This window comes from Hemiscyllium ocellatum, chromosome 6, assembly GCF_020745735.1.
Source record: "Hemiscyllium ocellatum isolate sHemOce1 chromosome 6, sHemOce1.pat.X.cur, whole genome shotgun sequence".
Lineage (NCBI taxonomy): Eukaryota > Metazoa > Chordata > Chondrichthyes > Orectolobiformes > Hemiscylliidae > Hemiscyllium > Hemiscyllium ocellatum.
The window spans coordinates 50,970,083-50,990,163 of NC_083406.1; the positions used below are offsets into that span (position 1 = coordinate 50,970,083).

The window sequence follows — 20,081 nt, forward strand, 5'->3', positions numbered from 1 at the left end:
GAATTGGCTCTTTGGAAGCATAACTTGCTGAAATCAAAATCTTAAGGAACTTGCATCTCCCAGATAGAACTGCACCAATAGCTACAAGGACATTTATGTAAATAAAGTTCTTTAAATATTAAAACATTTCAAATTGCTTCATAGCAGAAATGCAAACAACATACAATGCATCAAGCCAAACAAGATGGCCAAAAATAATCAAAGATGACTCAAAGAGGTAGGTTTTAAGGAGTGACTTAAAGGAGGAAACAAAGTAGGGAGGCAAAGAGGGTATTCAAGAGTTTAGGACCTAGACAATTAAAATTGAGTTGTCCAGAAGACCAGGATTAGAGGAATGCAGGTAACTCAGAATTTGTGGAATGAGAGAAGATTACATAGAGAGAGAAAGAGAGGGTGAGGTCATAGAAGAATTTTTTAAACAAGCATTAGAATTTGAAAATTAAGATATTGCTTGACCAAGAGACACTGTAGGTCAACAAGTTCAGGTATAATAGATTTAGTGCAAGTTAAACATGGATGGGAGAGTTTTGTACAAACATGAGTTTTTAGAAGGTAGAATGACAGATCAGCCAAGTACATTGGAATAGTCAATCTAGATGCAATAAGCATATGAATGGAAGGTTCAGCAACAGATGAACTGAAAGAAGCCTGAACTAAGCTGATATTATGGAGGTGAAAATAAGCAGGTTTATGGATGATGTGAATATGAGATCTAAAGCTCATCTTGAGATCACCAACAAATGGCTTAATCTCAGATAGTTGCCAATGAGAGGGATTGAGTCAGTAGCTAGGGAAGGAAGTTTGGAGCAGGAACCACAAATGGTCTATTTTTTGTATTTATTCATTTTGTGGGGTGTAGCTGTTGCTGGCTGGCCAGCATTTATTGCTGTCCCTAGTTGCCCTTTAGAAGATGGTAGTAAGCTGACTTTTTGAACTGCTAAAGTACACCTTCTGTGGGTTGGCCCACAATGTCATTAGAGAGGGAATTCCAGAATTTTGACCAAGTGACAGTAAGGAATGCTGATATATTTCCAATCAGGATGGTGAGTGGCATGGAATGGAACTTGAAAGTGGTGGTGTTCCCATATAGCTGCTGCCCTTATCTTTCTAAATTGAATTAGTTCTGGATTTGGAAAGTGCTGAGGATTGTTGGTGAATTTCTGCAGTGCATCTTGGAGATAATACACACTGCTGCTACTGAACGTCAGTAGGGAGAGAATGCTTGTGGATACAATGCCAATCAAGTGGGCTGCTTTGTCCTGGATGGTATCAAGTTCTTGAGTGTTGTTGCACTCATCCAGGCAAGTGGGGAGTATTCCATCACACTTGTGACTTGTGCCTTGTGGATGATGGACAGACTTTGGGGAAACAGGAGGTGAGTTTCTTGCTGCAATATTCCTAGCCTCTGACCTACTCACTTAACCACAGCATTTATGTGGTGAGTCCAGTTAAGTTTCTAATCAATAATAACTGCCAGGATGTTGATAGTGGGAGATTCTACAATGATAACACCATTGAATGTCAAGGCATGGTGGTTAGATTGTCTCTTGTTGGTGATAGTCATAACCTGGCATTTATGGTGCAAATGTTAATTGCCACTTATCACTCCATGCTTGGATATTGTCCAATTCTTTAGATTACTTACAGTGTGGAAACAGGCCCTCTGGCCCAACAAGTCCACACCGACCCGCCGAAGCGCAACCCACCCATACCCCTACATTTACCCCTTACCTAACACTACGGACAATTTAGCATGGCCAATTCACCTGACCCGCACATCTTTGGACTGTGGGAGGAAACCGGAGCACCCGGAGGAAACCCACGCAGACACGGGGAGAACGTGCAAACTCCACACAGTCAGTTGCCTGAGTCGGGAATTAAACCCGGGTCTCAGGCGCTGTGAGGCAGCAGTGCTAACCACTGTGCCACCGTGCTGCCCAACAATTCTTGTTGCATTTGAATACGGACTGCTTTAGTGTCTGAGGAGGCATGAATGGTGCTGAGCATTATGCAATCATCAGCGAACATCTCCGCTTCTGACCTTATGATGGAAGGGTGTTCATTAATGAAGATGGCAAAAGTGAGGACTGCATGAAGATGGTTGGCCCTAGGACACTACCCTGAGGAACTCCTGCAGAAATGATCTGGAGCTGAGCTGACCAACCTCCAACACTCATGACCATCGTCCTAGTGTCAGTTATGAATCTAACCACCAGAGAGATTGTCCCCTGATACCCAATGATTCCAGTTTTGCTGGAGTTCCACGATGCCACACTCAGTTGAATGCAGCCTTGTGGGCGGCACGGTGGCACAGTGGTTAGCACTGCTGCCTCACAGCGCCTGTAGACCCGGGTTCAATTCCCGACTCAGGCGACTGACTGTGTGGAGTTTGCACGTTCTCCCCGTGTCTGCGTGGGTTTCCTCCGGGTGCTCCGGTTTCCTCCCACAGTCCAAAGATGTGCGGGTCAGGTGAATTGGCCAAGCTAAATTGCCCGTAGTGTTAGGTAAGGGGTAAATGTAGGGGTATGGGTGGGTTGCGCTTCGGCGGGTCGGTGTGGACTTGTTGGGCCAGAGGGCCTGTTTCCACACTGTAAGTCTAATCTTTAATGTCAAGGGCCGTCACTCTCACCTTACCTCTGGAATTCAGCTCTTTTGTCCACGTTTGAACCAAGGCTGTAATGAGGTCAAGAACTGAGTGACCGTAGCAGAACCCAAACTGAACATCACTTCACAGATTATTGCTGAGTAGGGTTTGCTTGATAGCACTGTTGATGACACCTTCCATCACTTTACTGATGGTCGAGAGTAGACTGATGGGGTCCAGGTTAGATTGTCTGGGTTGGATTCGTCCTGCTTTTTCTGTACAGTACATGCTTGGGCAATTTTCCACATTGTCAGGTAACTGCCAGTTTGTTACTGCATTGGAACAGCTTGGCTGGAGGAGCAGCAAATTGTAGAGCACAATTCCTCAATCCTATTGCTGAATGTTGTCAGGGCCTGTAGTCTTTGCAGGATCCAATGCCTTCAACCATTTCTTGATATCACATGGAGTGAATCAAATTAGCTGAAGACTTGTATTTGTAACGATGGGCACCACTGGAGGAGGCTCTAATGGATCATCCACATGATACTTCTGGCTGATGATTGCTTGCAAATGCATCAGCTTTATTTAGTCTTACCTACATTTAATTGGAGGAGTACTTATCCAGTACTGGATAAATAGTTTGACAATTCGGCATCAGTGAAGGGTTCCAGAGCTTGTGATGAGCTATACCTGGGTGACATCAAAGTGTACATGTGAAAATTAATGCTATGCTTTTGGATGATGTCACTAAAGTGGTACGTAGATGTGGAATAGATAAGGATAGACCCTTATAGGTCACTGTGGTAATATTGTGTAGGAGAAGTCAAAGCAAGTAAAATTAGATGGCTAAGAATGGAACTGACTAACAATAATGCCAACCAGATGGACAACATTGGAGAAGATGGTGCAGTCAACCATGTCAGATGTCACAGGCACAGTACTAAGGAGGAAACTTTTATCTTCAGAGAAACCATATACAGTGTCATTTGTGAGGGTCCAGGGAACATGAACATGAATGTGAACATGAGTGTGTTCAAGGCTCTATCACAAACCCAAACTGAAAACTAAAGAAGCTCAACCAATACACAACAGGCAGGCTGGAATGTCGCACATTCCAGATTTGAACTTAAGATGTGTAGAAACTTTGAACTGTGAATCTGTAAGCTCTTTGACATAGTCTGGGCTGATACACATTCATGATTTGTAAAACCTGTCCTGTCTTCATGGTAAAGCGAAAATATACAATGACACTAATAACCATATCTACTGTTTAACTTACAAACAGTCCAATGTAGCAGAATGATAACCGAATTTATAACTAAAACTAATAATTTTAGCATTTCTTTCCACAAACGTTCACAATGGATAAGTGTACATCAATGAAAATGTTTATAAAATAATAATTATACTGTAAAACACTTTAAAAGATACTACTGTATGCATTTGAAACCTATAAATAGATCACTGATCTAACATAAGTCAATTTAAAACTATTGCAGAAAATAAACATGTACAATTTAATTTTCGTAAATAAACATATTTCACTACAAGGATTCACAGAACCTTTTCAGAAAACATGTATAAATATAATGTTCTTACACAGAATATGGTTTTCAGTTAAAAACATATTTTACAAAATATATTTCTAAGCAATTACATTTATATATTTTGAGTATTGCAATATACACTTCAAGATGTACTGGTATATTTTTATCGTGCACGTCCATTCAGCAAACTGTATCCAGTTGGGCACAGCGATTCCTGTGGGATGCTTTGTCAACTAGCTACAGGCACAGATAAATTCTGTCTATCAGTACTGCTCCACAGATGGATAACATTTAACAATCCTCAAAGTTTTTCAGGAATGCTGCCCCAAAATTTCATCAAGATTTAAGTCTTTCATCCAGTCATCATTGCCAGTGCTATTTTTTATCAATGAGTCAAGGAAATCTGAGTCACTGCTGAGTCCAGAAAGAGTATTGTCAACTTGTTGGTTGAGGAAGTCAAATGCCAAATCACTGTTGTGATTTGTTCCCTGGTAATCTTGAGGATTCCGGTTGGTGGAAGGGAAATTGGTTGTGGGTAATATTTGCACAGCCAGGCTTGCTGCTGTCTGATTCATTATAGGCATAGCTTGTGGTTGTGCCCGTGGCTGACTAACTCTTGGGGAAGGCCCACTCAGTGAACTTATGGTCTGTGCACTTATAGCTTGACTCAAAGGCCGCATCGGAACTCCAGGAGCTAGTTGGTTTGGTTGTGCCATACCTCGCTGAGCAAAATGTTGACTGGACATGTTGGGCTGAACTGCTTGATTTGGAAAGGAAGCATTATTAGAGAATCTTACATTAAGTCCCAATTGTGTCTGTTTTGGAGTTATCTGCACTGCCGGTATTGTCCAGTTCTGTGGTGCCATAGTGGAGTTGGTCATCATATTTGTAAGTCTCTGTGCAGATATACTGGTGTTTATGTGGTTCAAAACTGGTTTTAACTGCTGCTGAGACATGGCAGAACTTCCAACAGACCCAGTACCAAACCCTGACATTGTAGTTCCTTGACCTAAGGTTGACTGCCTTGGCACTGCTATATTGTTCTGTGTCATTCCCATTTGACTTTGATTTGTGTGATGCTGCAATTGATTAATACTGGAAGACACAGTATATACTCCCTGCTGAGAAGCCGACACACTTCCATACATTCCTGTGCTCCTGTCACTTTGAGTTCCTGAAATAGGAGGCATTCTAGGTCCTTGGCTGCTTGCTGGATTCACCTGCAAAATGTTAGAGTTTGAAGGCACTCCGCGATGATTTGGAGCAGGGCTTGACAGAGGTTGACAGGAGTTCAATGGCATTGCAGCTGCAGCACCTGTAAAATTAAGTTAAAGTTTTTTTTTCATAGTACACATTCCAATATAGACTAGCATAATGGTACAATTTACAGTGGGATAAATATAGATAGTAGGTTAAAGAACAAATCGTTAGCAATGCTTTCCATAGTTGGAATTTTACAAAGATACATTTGGTGAATTTCTCAGCTGATCCAAGATGAGGTGAGAAGTGGGCTTATAGATTTGAGTTGGCGATGTCAGAATTGTTTTATAAATTCATTATAATGTTTAGGCTTATCAATTAAATTATGCATAGCAATTACAGGGATTTCAAGTTGGGGAAAAGGCAATGTTAGATATTTCAATGAACAACTCAGCAGATAAATGGGTTCATTATTATTGGCTAGACGAATACAGCTCAATCAAGAAATTTCACTGACTGATCCCCAGTCAATGTCAAATGAGCAGATCTTGTGTTGGTTGATAATGGGATATTATCAGTGACAAAGGAGAAAAAATGTACCAAAGAACAGGAAAAAGCAGTAGCAAAATAAAGACATCTGTTATTGCTTGATTTCAATCCATTGTATCTGCTTTGTTCATTATTTCTCAGTCATGAAATTAATTAGGTGCAACCCTCAACATAGTTGCACAACATGTGATGGTAGTTCTGCTGCCAGTATAATCAAAAGCCAATGTATAAGTGGCTACCTAGGGGCTTTTGTGGGGCAGTGGTAGTAATCTTTCCTCTTGGCCAGAATCTAACAAGTTCAAGCCCCAATTGCTTCAGAGATGTGCCACAACACATCTGAACACGCTGGTTAAAAATAACTGTAATGGCAGCCTGTTTTCTATATCCTGCTTAGTTCTTCCTATTCATATACCTATCCAAATACTTTTATATGTAATTATATCCACCTTTACCTTTTCCTCTGGCAGCTAATTCCATACATGCTCCACACCCTGTATGAAAGAGTTATCCCTCAAATCCTTTTTAAATCTTTCCCCTCTCACCTTAAACATATGCCCTCTAGTTCTGACTCCCCTACCCTATGCACCCTAGCCATGCTCCTCATGATTTTATAAACCTCTGTAAGGTCACCCCTCAGCTTCTGGTGTTCCAGGGAAAATAACCCCAGCCTATTCAGCCTCAAACCTTTTAACACTGGTAACATCCTTTTAAATCATTTCTCCATCCTTTCAAGTTTAGCAACATCTTACCTATAGCAGGGAGACCAGAATTAAATGCAGTATTCCAAATGTGGCCTAACAATATCCTATAAAGTCTTAATATAACATCTCAACTCTTGTATTCAATGTACTAACCAATAAAAGTGTGTACGGAGGCTGAATGGGCTGCTCAAAATGATGGATTTATTAAAATGAACAATAAATGAAGCATGCTGGGAAATTGAGACAAACCTTCACCAAAGTGCTAATAAACATATTGCAGAATCCAGACAGGCTGCAGCTACAGATAGTCAGGCAACATCCCAGGAGCAGGAGAATTGAGGTTTCGGGCATAAGCTCTTCATCAGGAATGGTGAAGAGTTTATGCCTGAAACCTCGATTCTCCTGCTTCTTGGATGCTGCCTGACCAGCTGTGCTTTTCCAGCACCACACTCTTCAACTCTGATCTCCAGCATCTGTAGTCCTCACTTTCTCCCTGCAACTACAGACAGAGTATGTAATTGACCTAGCAGCTGCAGACAATACAGTATACCATTAACACAGTACCAATATACTGAATGCTATTCCTAGGACAATCAGAAACAGAGGCACCCTCACACCCTCAACTGGAGAGGGCTGCCTGACCTATGTGTGCCTAATACCTCAAGGAATGGATGCCTAAGGACCACCCTGCCATTAACATGTCAATGCCTGGTTGTGTCCAATTGATCATGGTGATCGAACCCTGATCGATCTATTGGCGAACACTAAAGACCCCCCCAAAAGGGCTGGAACAATAACTACTTGCGGCAACACCACCCTCAAGAGTAGTAACCACTGTGAAGAGAAGTAACCCCTGGGATCACTGGGAGAAGACAACCAGATGATCATTGGCACGTGGATCAAGGCCAAGCTCTAGTGTAGTCATATATGATCATCCAGAGATAAGTTAAAACATAAGATAGTTGATTAGATTAATAGTGTACATTGTTAGTTTGTAATACCTTTTGTTGTTATAGTATTCATTGTGGTAAATAATTAAATGTTATTGTTTATTATTCTTATTATGAACAGTTGACTTGCAGTTATTTTTTGTGAGATATAAGAATTAAACACACAGTGTGGCAGGTGCAACAGAACCAAATATCTTCTTCACTACCCTGTCTACCTATAATTCCAACTTCAAGGAACTATGAACCTGCATTCCAAGGTCTCTTTGTTCAACAACACTCCCCTGGACCCTAACATTAAATGTATATGTCCTATCCTTAATTAAACTCCATCTGCCACTCGCTGGCCTATCGGCCCATCTGATCAAGACCCCATTGTACTCACTGTCCACTACAGTACCAATTTTGGTGTCATCTGCAATCTTACAAACCATTCCTCCTATATTCGATCCAACTCAAATGACAAAAAGCACAGATACTTGTGGCACATCACTGGTCGCAAGCCTCCAGTTTGAAAGCCTCCTGTTGTCTTCGACCTTCAAGACACTACTGTATTCAAATGGCTAGCTCTCCCTACATGATCTAACCAGAATGCTGTTAAATGCCTTGCTGAAGTCCATATAGACAACATTCACTGCTCTGCCTTCATCAATTTTCTTTGTCACTTCTTCAAAAAACACAATCAAGTTAGTGAGACACAATGTCCCACACATAAAGCCATGTTGACTATCCCCAATCTGTCCTTGCCTTCCCAAATACGTGTACATCCTGTCCCTCAGAACCCTCTCCAAAAATGTACCACCACTGATGTCAGGCTCACCAGCATATAGTTCCTTGGTTTTTCCTTACCACTTTTCTTAAATAATGACACCACATTAGCCATTCTCAAGTCTTCTGGCACCTCACCCATGGCTATTGATGATACAAGTATCTCAGCAAGGGGCCCAACAATCACGTTCCTAGCTTCCCACATCATTCTAGGGTACAATTGATCAAGTCCAAGAATTTATCCACCTTTATGCGTTTTAAGACCTCCAGCACCTTTTCCTTTGTTAAATGGAATCTTAAAAAAAATCACTGTTTATTTCACCAAGTTCTCTAGATTCCAAAAAGGAAGTGATATCCTTCTCCTTAGAAAATACTGATGCAAAATACTCATCTCATGTGGTTCCACAGATAGACAGCCTTTTTGATTTTTAAGGAGTCATATTCTCTCTCTAGTTATTCCTTTGCCCTTAATGCATTTTTAGAATCTCTTTGGATTCCCCTTAACCCTATTTGCCAAATGTCTCCTTTTTGTCCTTCTGGGTTATATGATTACACCGTGGCTCAGTGGTTAGCACTGCTGCCTCACAGCACCAGGGTTCCAGGTTTGATTCCAGCCTCGGGTGACTGTCTGTGTGGAGTTTGCACATTCTTCCTCTGTCTGTGTGGGTTTCCTCCATGTGCTCCGGTTTCGTTCCACAGTCCAAAGATGTGGATGTGCAGGTCAGGTGAATTGGCTATGCTAGTATTAGGTGCATTAGTCAGAGGGAAATGGGTCTAGGTGGGTTACTCTTTGGAGGGTTGGTGTGGACTTGTTGGGCCAAAGTTGGACCACACTGTAGGTAATCTAATCAGAAAGAATGTGTTCTAGCTTGTTAGAATTGTAATTTTCCATTTCTGGTACAATTCCTTTGAAAATCTATAAATTAATTAAACATCTTTCAATTTCTAGATGTTAAGATTGACAGTTTGAAATAAATTTTACAATAAAAACAGAATGTGTCTTGTGTTGGTCACAAATCAGCTCGCACTATACCCACAGCTTTGAGGCTGAAAAGGTACCAGGTGGTATAATTAATACAGCTGTGGAAAAAAGGTCTGGCCTGTATAAAACGTGGCTGCCAGTCAAGTTGATGATGACAGTAAAGAATGAAAAGGAGTTTCTCTGCATTTGAAATCTCCTCCCTTTGTTCAATTGTGTTCATTTCAAAGACCGTCTCCTTTTGCTTCCCATTTTCTACCCGAACTGTCCTCAAGTCACCATGCCTCCTCCTTCCTCCAGAAGAATGCAGAAGATTAGGTGGTTAGGTGCTTAAAACAGCAATGTTAATTACTCACACTGTCTCACAGACAGTCATACCCCCAGCACACACACACACAAACATATAGGTTTGTGGAGTAAATTTGTACTTACAGAATGGCATTTTATTTTGCTCAAAAACTGCATGAATCCATGTAAGATTCTGGAAATCCCTTTCTTAGATTACAATCCATCTGAACATTGGGGCACAGACAGCTTTACACAGGGCACCTCACACCTTCAATATATTATCTGGGCCAACATTCACTTGAGAATGTAACTTATAGAAAATTGTGGAATTTACATATAAAAGAACTGAAACCAACATTTTTTTAAAAGTTGGAGTAATGGAAGCAGCCTGAATGAGTTGCGTGAAATTCCCACAGAGACAGGTCTTTTAAGCTGTGTTTGAAATTTGTAGTACATCACTCCCTGCTAGTTCCTCTCTCAGAGTTTTCTCATGATGTTTTTCCTCCTGGACTGGTGAATTGCCTGTGAAATAATGTATTTTACTGAATTTGCCTTTGCCAAGGCTGTGTGTTTATGGATATTACTCTATTGCAACAGTACTGTTTGGTTGTCAAAGAATACTGTTAAGTTTTCCAGTCCAGTTCCAGTTTCTTTGTTCTTTTATTTTACTTTAATTGTAGCAAAAAAAAGTGTATTTTGCTTCAATACTGGCAATTTGAGCAATTGAATTACATCTGGAATTGAATGCTTGGCACATATCTTCAAAATAAGGAAATGTCAGGGTATAGAACATAGAACATAGAACAGTACAGCACAGAACAGGTCCTTCAGCCCACGATGTTGTGCCAACCATTGATCCTCATGTATGCACCCTCAAATTTCTGTGACCATGTGCATGTCTAGCAGTCTCTTAAATGTCCCCAATGACCTTGCTTCCACAACTGCTGCTGGCAACGCATTCCACAACTCTCTGTGTAAAGAACCCGCCTCTGACATCCCCTCTATACTTTGCTCCAACCAGCTTAAAACAATGAACCCTCGTGTTAGCCATTTGTGCCCTGGGAAATAGTCTCTGGCTATCGACTCTACCAATGCCTCTCATTATCTTGTATACCTCAATTAGGTCCCCTCTCCTCCTCCTTTTCTCCAATGAAAAAAGTCCGAGCTCAGTCAACCTCTCTTCATAAGATAAGCCCTTCAGTCCAGGCAGCATCTTGGTAAACCTCCTCTGAACCCTCTCCAAAGCATCCACATCTTTCCTATAATATGGCGACCAGAACTGGACGCAGTATTACAAGTGCGGTCTAAGCAAAGTTTTATAAAGCTGCAACAAGATCTCACGACTCTTAAACTCAATCTCCCTGTTAATGAAAGCCAAAACACTATATGTTTTCTTAACAACCCTGTCCACTTGTGTGGCCATTTTAAGGGATCTATGTACCTGCACACCAAGATCAGCACGGTGGCACAGTGGTTAGCACTGTTGCTTCACAGCACCAGAGACCCGGGTTCAGTTCCCGGCTCAGGCGACTGTCTGTGTGGAGTTTGCACGTTCTCCCCGTGTCTGCGTGAGTTTCCTCCGGGTGCTCCGGTTTCCTCCCACAGTCCAAAGATGTGCGGGTCAGGTGAATTGGCCATGCTAAATTACCTGTAGTGTTAGGTAAGGGGTAAACGTAGGGGTATGGGTGGGTTGCGCTTTGGCGGGTCGGTGTGGACTAGTTGGGCCGAAGGGCCTGTTTCCACACTGTAAGTAATCTAATCCCTCTGTTCCTCCACACTGCCAAGAATCCTATCCTTAATCCTGTACTCTGCTTTGAAATTCGACCTTCCAAAATGCATCACCTCGCATTTATCTAGGTTGAACTCCATCTGCCACCTCTCTGCCCATCTCTGCATCCTGTTAATGTCCTGCTGCAGCCTCCAACAGCCCTCTATACTGTCAATGACACTTCCAACCTTTGTGTCATCAGCAAACTTGCTGATCCATCCTTTAATCCTCTCATCCAAGTCACTAATAAAAATTACAAATAGTAGAGGTCCAACGACAGAGCCCTGAGGAACACCACTCACCACCGACTTCCAGGCAGAATATTTCCCTTCTACTACCACTGTCTTCTGTTGGCCAGCCAATTCTGTATCCAGACAGCTAAGATCCCCTGTATCCTATTCCTCCTGACCTTCTGAATGAGCCTACCATGGGTATAGACTATCTTGTGAATATAATTTGAAGGGGTTAGATCTAATCTGTAACAAATTTGAGCTCTTGTCTTGATCCAAATCTCTAATTCTAGGCTTGATTTTGGATTATTGGACTCAAAGGTAGTGAGGAGTGAGTTTTTTTTTAGTTTGGGCATTGAATTCGATTCATTTAAACAGCGTGTGCCTCGTATAATAATGGCTCTTTCAGTCACTATGAGTTTTCTAGGAGTGGAAGAAGTTACTTCAGGTATTTTACAGAAAGTGAACAAGGCAAAGCATTTGGAATTGCTAACTGACTGAAGTTGGGTATGCTGTGTCTGAGGAAACCGGAGATAATCGTGACAATCACACAGCATTTACAATTGCCAAGAATGCCATTGGAATCTTTGGAAATGGTTGATATTTAATTGCAAATGAAGCAGCTTGAACATGAAAAAAAATGAAACAGTTTAAATTATGATAAAAAGTAGAATAATGGCAGAATCGTCATAGAATCCATCACTGAATGCCAAAAGTGTAGAAGCAGGCCATTAAGCCCATTGAATCCACACCCTCCCTCCGAAGAGCATCTGACCCAGACCCTACTCTATCCCCATAATCCTGCACTTCCCATGGCTAATCCACTAACTGAGACATCCCTGGACACTATGGGCAATTTAGCACGGCCAATTCACCGAAACTGCAACTGTTGGGTGAGGGAGGAAACTAGAGCTGATCCATGGGGAGAACATGGGGAGAACATGCAAACCCCACTGCTGCTCTGAGGCAGCAGTGCTAACCACCGAGCCACAATACCACCCCAAAAAAACAGAGAGTTTTCAAACTTCAGAGATTGGAACTGAAAACTCAGAGTCGACTTAAAATGTTGGAGGTAGAGGTGAAAACTAGAAGTAGTGATGAGGCCAGTGATGGAGAGCACTGTCATCATAGCCAAAAATCTAGTGGGGATCTGTTCAAATATGTCCAAGCATTTGCCATGTTCAAAGTTAAGGTCTTTCTCATTTCATCCGAGAAAGCTAATGCAAGAGTTAGGAAGCTAAAATCAGACAGGGCCCTTGAGGAATATAAAGGAGCAGGAAAGAACTCAAGCAGGAAGTTAGGAGGACAAGAAAGAGCCATGAAATAACCCTGGCACGTAGGGTTAAATAGAATCCCAAAGAATTCTATACATACACCAAAAGCAAGAGGATAACTAGGGAGAAGGTAGGACCACTCAAGAATAAAGGAGGGAACTTGTGTCTGGAGACAGAGGAAGTGGGCAAGCTCATAAATGAGTACATTGCATCGATATTCCCCCAGGAAAAGGCTATGCTAGTTAGTGAGATGTGAAGCAGGCTGATATGCCAGGGAATTTTAAGATGAAGAAAATAATGATATTTAGTCTCCTGAAGAACGTTAAGGTGGATAAGACCCCAGGGCCCAATGGTATCTACACCAGGTTTTGTGAGCGGCAAGAGAGGAGATTGCTGGGGCCTTGACCAAGATCTTTGTATTCTTGCTAGTCACTGAAGATATCCCAGAGTACTAGTGAATGATTAATGTTGTTCCTCTGTTCAAAAAGGGAACAATCCAAGAAACTATAGAATGGTGAATCTCACATTGGTAGTTGGGAAGCTATTAGAGAGGATTCTAATGGATAGGATTTATGCGCAATTGGAAAATCATGGCCTAATTATGGACAGTCAATATGGCTCTGTGCAGGGCAGGTCACATCTGTTTAACTTGATTAAATTGTTCAAAGAGGCTAACAAGTTGTTCAATGAGGCTAGAGCAGTGAATGCTGTCGACATGAATTTTGGCTTGCCCACAGAAGGCAGAGGGTAGAATGGTATTTTCTTGGCTGAAGGTCGTGGCCAATGATGTTCTGCAGAGATCCATACTGGAACCTCTGCTGTTTGTGATATATAAACAGAGAAACCTTGATTATCCGAAGGACACAGGCAGGGAGTATCTTGATTGGTTAATTGAATTCCGGATAGTCGAATGCCAGATAACATAGTTTTGCCAGGCATCAGGACCTTGCAATCTTGCCGGATAACCCTATATTCAGATAATTGAATGCCAAATATTTGAGGTTCCCCTGCAAATGATTTGGATGAAAATGTAGATGGGTGGGTTAGTAAGTTTGCAGATGACACAAAGATCAATGGAGTTGTGGCTATGGAAGAAGGTTGTCAAAGGATAAAGTGGGATATGAGTGGAGAAATGAGTAGAGTTTGCACGTTCTCCCCGTGTCTGCGTGGGTTTCCTCCAGGTGCTCCAGTTTCCTCCCACAGTCCAAAGATGTGCGGGTCAGGTGAATTGGCCATGCTAAATTGCCCGTAGTGTTAGGTAAGGGGTAAATGTAGGGGTATGGGTGGGTTGCGCTTCGGCGGGTCGGTGTGGACTTGTTGGGCCGAAGGGCCTGTTTCCACACTGTAAGTAATCTAATCTAATCTAATCTAATCTAATCTAAATGTCAGATGGAGTTTAATCTGGGTAATGTGAAGGCTGCATTTTGGGAGATCAAATTTAAGAAAAAGTATGCAGTTACTTGCAAGACCCTGAACAGCACTGATGCATATAGAGATCTTGGGATTCAAGTCCATTTTTCCCTGAAAGTGGGCATGCAAACAGATAGCTAGTAAAGAAGGAGTATGGTTTGTTGATCGGGAAATTGAGTACAAGAGTCAGGATGCCATTTTGCTGCTTTATAAGACTTTGGTTAGACTACACGTGGGAGTATTGCTTACAAATCTGGTCAATGCATGACAGGAAGGATGTGGAGGGTTTAGAGAGGTTGGATAAGAGATTTACCAGGATGTTGCCCGGAATATAGGTATGAGCTATAAAGAGAGGCTAGAAAAAACTCAGGTTGCCTTATTAGATTAGATTAGATTACTTACAGTGTGGAAACAGGCCCTTCGGCCCAACAAGTCCACACCGACCCGCCGAAGCGCAACCCACTCATACCCCTACGTTTACCCCTTACCTAAAACTACGGGCAATTTAGCATGGCCAATTCACCTGACCCACACACCTTTGGACTGTGGGAGGAAACCGGAGCACCCGGAGGAAACCCATGCAGACACGGGGAGAACGTGCAAACTCCACACAGTCAGTCGCCTGAGTCGGGAATTGAACCTGGGTCTCAGGCGCTGTGAGGCAGCAGTGCTAACCACTGTGCTACCGTGCCGCCCACATCTGGAGTGGCGGAGCCTGAGGGGAGAACTGATGGAAGTCCATAACATTCTAAGATGCATAGGTAGGGTTGATGGTCAGACATTTTTCTCCAGAGTTGAAATGTCTCAAAAATGCATTTAAGATGAGAGGAAAAAAGTTCAAAGGAGATGTGAAGGGCAAGTATTTCACACAGGGCATAGTAGAAGTGTTGAATAAGCTGCCAGGGATGGAGGTGAAGACAGATATGATAGGGGCTTTTAAGAGATTTTTAGATAAGCACAAGAACGTGCAAGGAATGGAGTGATATGGATCAAGGGCAGGCAGAAGAGATTAGCTTAATTTGGCATCATGTTCAGCACAATGTTGTGGGCTGAAAACCCCGCTCCTGTGTTGTCCTGTTCTATGTTCCAAAGTGGCTAAACAAATGGAGTGGCTGGTGACTATGTAGGTATTGTTGATCCAAATAAAGTCAATAGGCAGAGCTAGTGAGGTAATTGCTTCACTATCAGAGGAGGTATACACATTCAGTACAAAGTTTACGTTATTCAAATTAGTCAATTGCATTATAGCCAATTTGTGATGATGAAACATGTGTTACACCAGACCAACATCTATCAAAATTACTTTATTTGATCCTTTCAAGCTCAAGGTACATTTGACCAGGGTTCCTCAATAGATTCCTGAAACTTAGGGAGTATGAGGAGATGAAGAAAGCCACTTTAAGTAGATATGAGCTACTACCAGAAGCCTACACTGGTCAAACTTACCTTGAGTTTGAAAGGATCAAATAAAGTAATTTTGATACGCATCGTTCTGGTATAACACCTGTTTCATTACCACAAATCAGATATAATGTAATTGACAAATTGTTGGTGTTATTTGGATAATACAAACTTTCTACTGAATGGGTACAGCAATTTTCAATAGTGAGCTTTTATATTTTCTATAGTGATTTTCCATGGTGCGATTTTATATCGTGCAAGGTTGCAGAGGAACACAACTATCGTGTTATACCAGAATGCACTGTAGGTGGATAAAGGCTTTGAAAATAGATCAAACAAATGTCATTCTTGAAGAGACATTTGTTTTGGATGAGTTCACAAATTCACTTTCTGAGATAGTGAGAACTTATGTGGAAGAGCAGAGAGTTAAGACTGCAAGATTAGCAGCAGAAATAGCAGATGATTATGAGGAGGCTCATAAATCAAAGTTTGGCTTCTGTCATTACTTTCAATCTGTCAGAGCAAGAAACTGGGTAAAAGAAAAATCCTCAGGTGGCAAGAAAAAGGAGATTTCACTAAAGAAAGTAAAGATAGGTTACCACAAGGTAAAATGGAAACACAAGAGGGGGAATGAGAGTAAAACAACTTAGATGTTTCACTGTAATAAAGTTGGCCATGTGAAGATGCAGTATTGATGGTTTAGATAAACCACTGAGAACACAGATGTGGGAATAAGGAGCAAATGCTGGATACCACAGCTGGTCAGGCAGCATCCATGAACAGAAAGCAAACTAATATTCTGAGTCTAGATGACTCTTCATCAGTGTAATGATGCTACTCCTTTAACAAGGTTTTGTTGTCCATGGGTTTTCTTTTAGAGGGGTTGTAAAGGCAGAGGTTCCAATATGTCTGGGTTATCTGCTTGAAGAAGCTTTTAAGTTTAAGCAAAAACACTCATACAATGAAAAAGAAGTGACCCATCCTCCCAGCTCAGCTTTTCTCATGTTTGCTTTGGTTTTGGTAGTCTGGCTATTTTGAAGCTGCAGGTCAGGTCTTAGCTGGGAACTCAAAGAGGCTGCTGGACCCAAAGAAACAGCTCCATGCTGATCCTCTGTCTCTGTGCAACCTCTCTCTACAAGCACAACCTGTGCTTGTCTTTACCTTTTTTGCTAGGTGGTGTTGATGGGATGTTGCAGATATTTGTAACAGCTATTGGTTAAGTTGCATTTTGTGTCAGTTGGGTTTTCAAATAGTTATGTTTTCTAAATTTGTTTTATTTCTTTGTTTGCAAATAAATTCTGTTTTGTTTAAAACTGAGTTGTTGGGCCAGCTGCATCACTCCTGGAATATCCTCTGTACACCTGCTTAAAACAACTAAAAATGTTGGAGTCTGGGCTCCCTTCTTGAAATGTTTTGTGGGGGTCTGGCCTGGTCCATAACACAGAGCTGAAGTGAAATTTTTAAGGGACAGTACTTATGCTATAGATTACAGAGGGAGGTTTGTGGGGTAGTGGGTGTAGGACATTAGTGGAGAAAAGATGTTGACAGTTCAGATTAAGTGACTGAAATGTGAGAGTACCAGAACAATGATGTATCTACTTGTCAGACTTGAAAAGACAGACAGTCCTACTGCGATGAGGGAAGATAACAGAATGTAGCACGTAAAGCTTCACAATTTGATGCTGTTGAACTCAATATGAAGTCCAGAGATAATTGCCGATGAGTTGTCACAACTTTAATGAACAACGACAGAGGTGTTTGGTGGTGTGAAACAAAAACAGAATGAATGGACTACAGTAGTGAATGTTTGCATGCTTAGAGTCAATATAATGTATATGCATATATAGTGGTGTGATAACATAACATAAATCTAAAGGTTTTTAACAAATGAAGGCATCTTTGTACTTTGATGGGTTTTCTTTTAAGGGGGTGAGGTATGACAATACTATGAGTTTAAGAGGTGTATTTTGTTTTTCTTAATGAATAAAAGTTGAGACAGAAGTGCTGGCCTGGCTGCTCTAAGCCAATAAAGAAAACAGCAAGGGAGGCCTTGGGGGTTTGTAAAAACGTTTGAACAATAGAGGTAGCTTGAATGAGTGGGGCCAAGCTCCTACAGAACCAGGAGTTTTAGTTTCAATCTTTTAGTAGAAGTTTCTGGGGTCTTGGCGCTGGATTGGAAGCTGCAGTGTATCTCTCCCTGCCAATGTGTTTACGGGATGTTACTATATTGGAATAGTTATCTTTCAGTTGTTAAATAATTCTTCTGTTAAGTTTTCAAAAGAGTTAAGCTAGTCAAATTTCTTATTTCTTTTATAGTATTTTTAACTAAGGATCGTTCTGCTATAATGCGTGTTTCATTAATGCAAATTTGCTGTAATGCAATTGACAAATTGGGGACACTGTTTCTCAAGTGAAAAGTTTTAAAACTTGTGTGGGCTATAAGACAATTACATCACCAACACTTTAAGCACTGGATCTAAATGTGGGGTTGCACAAAAATGCAACCATCACGTTATAGAAGAACTACCCGTTTAGTGCATGAATAAAGTGTGTTTTGTGTCAAGACTGGTAGTTTGACCAATAAAATTGAATCCAGTCCAGAAGAGAGATTAGCTGGTACATATCTCTAATATAAGAAAAAGTTAGTGTATAGGCTTTCTTCTTCATATATTTTGAAGGGGTTTGGTCCATAACATTTAGATTAGATTAGATTACTTACAGTGTGGAAACAGGCCCTTCGGCCCAACAAGTCCACACCGACCCGCCGAAACACAACCCACCTAGACCCATTCCCCTACATTTACCCCTTCTACTAATACTATGGGCAATTTAGCATGGCCAATTCACCACAGACGCGGGGAGAATGTGCAAACTCCACACAGTCAGTTGCCTGAGGGAATTGAACCCGGGTCTCTGGCGCTGTGAGGCAGCAGTGTGCTACCCATGTGCCACCGTGCCTCCCAGAGTTCCATCTCATAAAATGCTGGTTTGTACTGCAATGGCTGTATCCTTGCTGGGCATGTTTTCAGCAGAGATGTCACTTAAAGTAGGTCAAATGGTGAATGCAGCACTTTCCCTACAATTCCCGATATTGCCCTTGAAATATTCTTGATAGATGTTGTGAAATTGACTGCTTGTGTGCTATACTTAAACAAATAATTAAAGGTTCATAGCTATATTAACAAGCTTATTGACCTGAATAATATTTGGCCCACACCAATCAGATTGGCTAAGGAGAATTACAGAGGGAGGTTGCAAGGCGGTAAGTGGCTTTGAGACAACTTTCCTTCCACTGAGTGGGTGAACCCCCAGACAATCTGACCATGGGTGTTAAACATCAACTGGTAAGGCTTAGAAACTAAACTTTGGCAAGACAGTTTCCGCCACATTTGTTGGAGATGGAGAGGTGTCAAATTCACTGACCACCAGGCCTCTGTGATTTCTTCTTGGCGAGCTGAGTTTTCCATTTCTGTTCATCTCTTCCAATTCCCATCCAAACGATTAACGTCTGGAGCCCTGTTTATCAGTGACCGTCAGTTGTCAGTGTCAAGGTTCAGAATCTTATAATGCTTGTAGGTGGAAGTATGGATGCCCAGCAGGTCATGATACAGTGGTTAGTGCAATATATATGGCTATATATTCAGTTTGGACATAAAAAGCTACAGCTGTTGCAATGCATGTGCTGATTTCACTATAAAATGGCAGACTGCTGATGATTGTGAGGCCATCAATAACCTGCAGTGTCACATTGTGAATGCTGATAGATGGTAGAATAGCAACATCCTACATCATAGTTAGAATGTTATGGGGAGGTGATCAATGTGAAATATGTTGAGATTAATGGTAGAATTGGATAAGAAATCCACTGAGTCTGATCTTGCGATCAGGAGCATATTGCTTTTTCTTTTGCTTTTGACAAGTAGCAAAGCATGGGTATAAATTAATTCTGAAATATCTTTTGAATGGTGAGTTGTTCTTATGTGGTACGGTGCAGCTGGAGTTGCACATGGCAGATGCCAAATGAATGAGTAGGTTGTTAATGATGCAAGTTTCGTAAGCTATGGTGAGGAAATTTGCTAGGTCTCATGGTGGAAATCCTTTAAAAAACTCGATGCAACTCGGACTTAGAAAATGCAAGATTCAGCTCCATGACATTTATCTTCTTGAAACAAATCGTCAAATGAAACTGTTTACACATGTTGAACATTCAACTGTACAGCACAGGAACTGGTCCTTTGGCCCACAATGTTGTACTGAACATGGTGCCAAATTAAACTAATCTGTTCTACCTGCCCTTGGTCCATATTCCTCCAATCCTTGCATATTCTTGTACTTACCTAATAGTCCCTTAAATGCCCCTATTGTATCCACTATCACCACCAGCCCTGGCAGCGTGTTCCACACTCCTGCCACTTTCTGTGTAAAAAACTTGCCC

The 20,081-nt window shown here is 41.5% G+C and overlaps 1 protein-coding gene across 3 annotated transcripts in view; it reads right to left on the reverse strand.

The window, feature by feature from the left end:
* Window positions 1-4,199: 4,199 nt before the first annotated feature.
* LOC132816692 (mastermind-like protein 2) overlaps window positions 4,200-20,081 on the reverse strand; it is a 385,512-nt gene continuing 369,630 nt past the window's right edge. For all 3 annotated transcript variants that reach the window (XM_060826562.1, XM_060826561.1, XM_060826563.1), the window contains one exon: window positions 4,200-5,446. In XM_060826562.1, coding sequence (XP_060682545.1) covers window positions 4,443-5,446 — 1,004 coding nt within the window. In that variant the 3' untranslated portion in view covers window positions 4,200-4,442. The remainder of the gene's footprint in view (window positions 5,447-20,081) is intronic.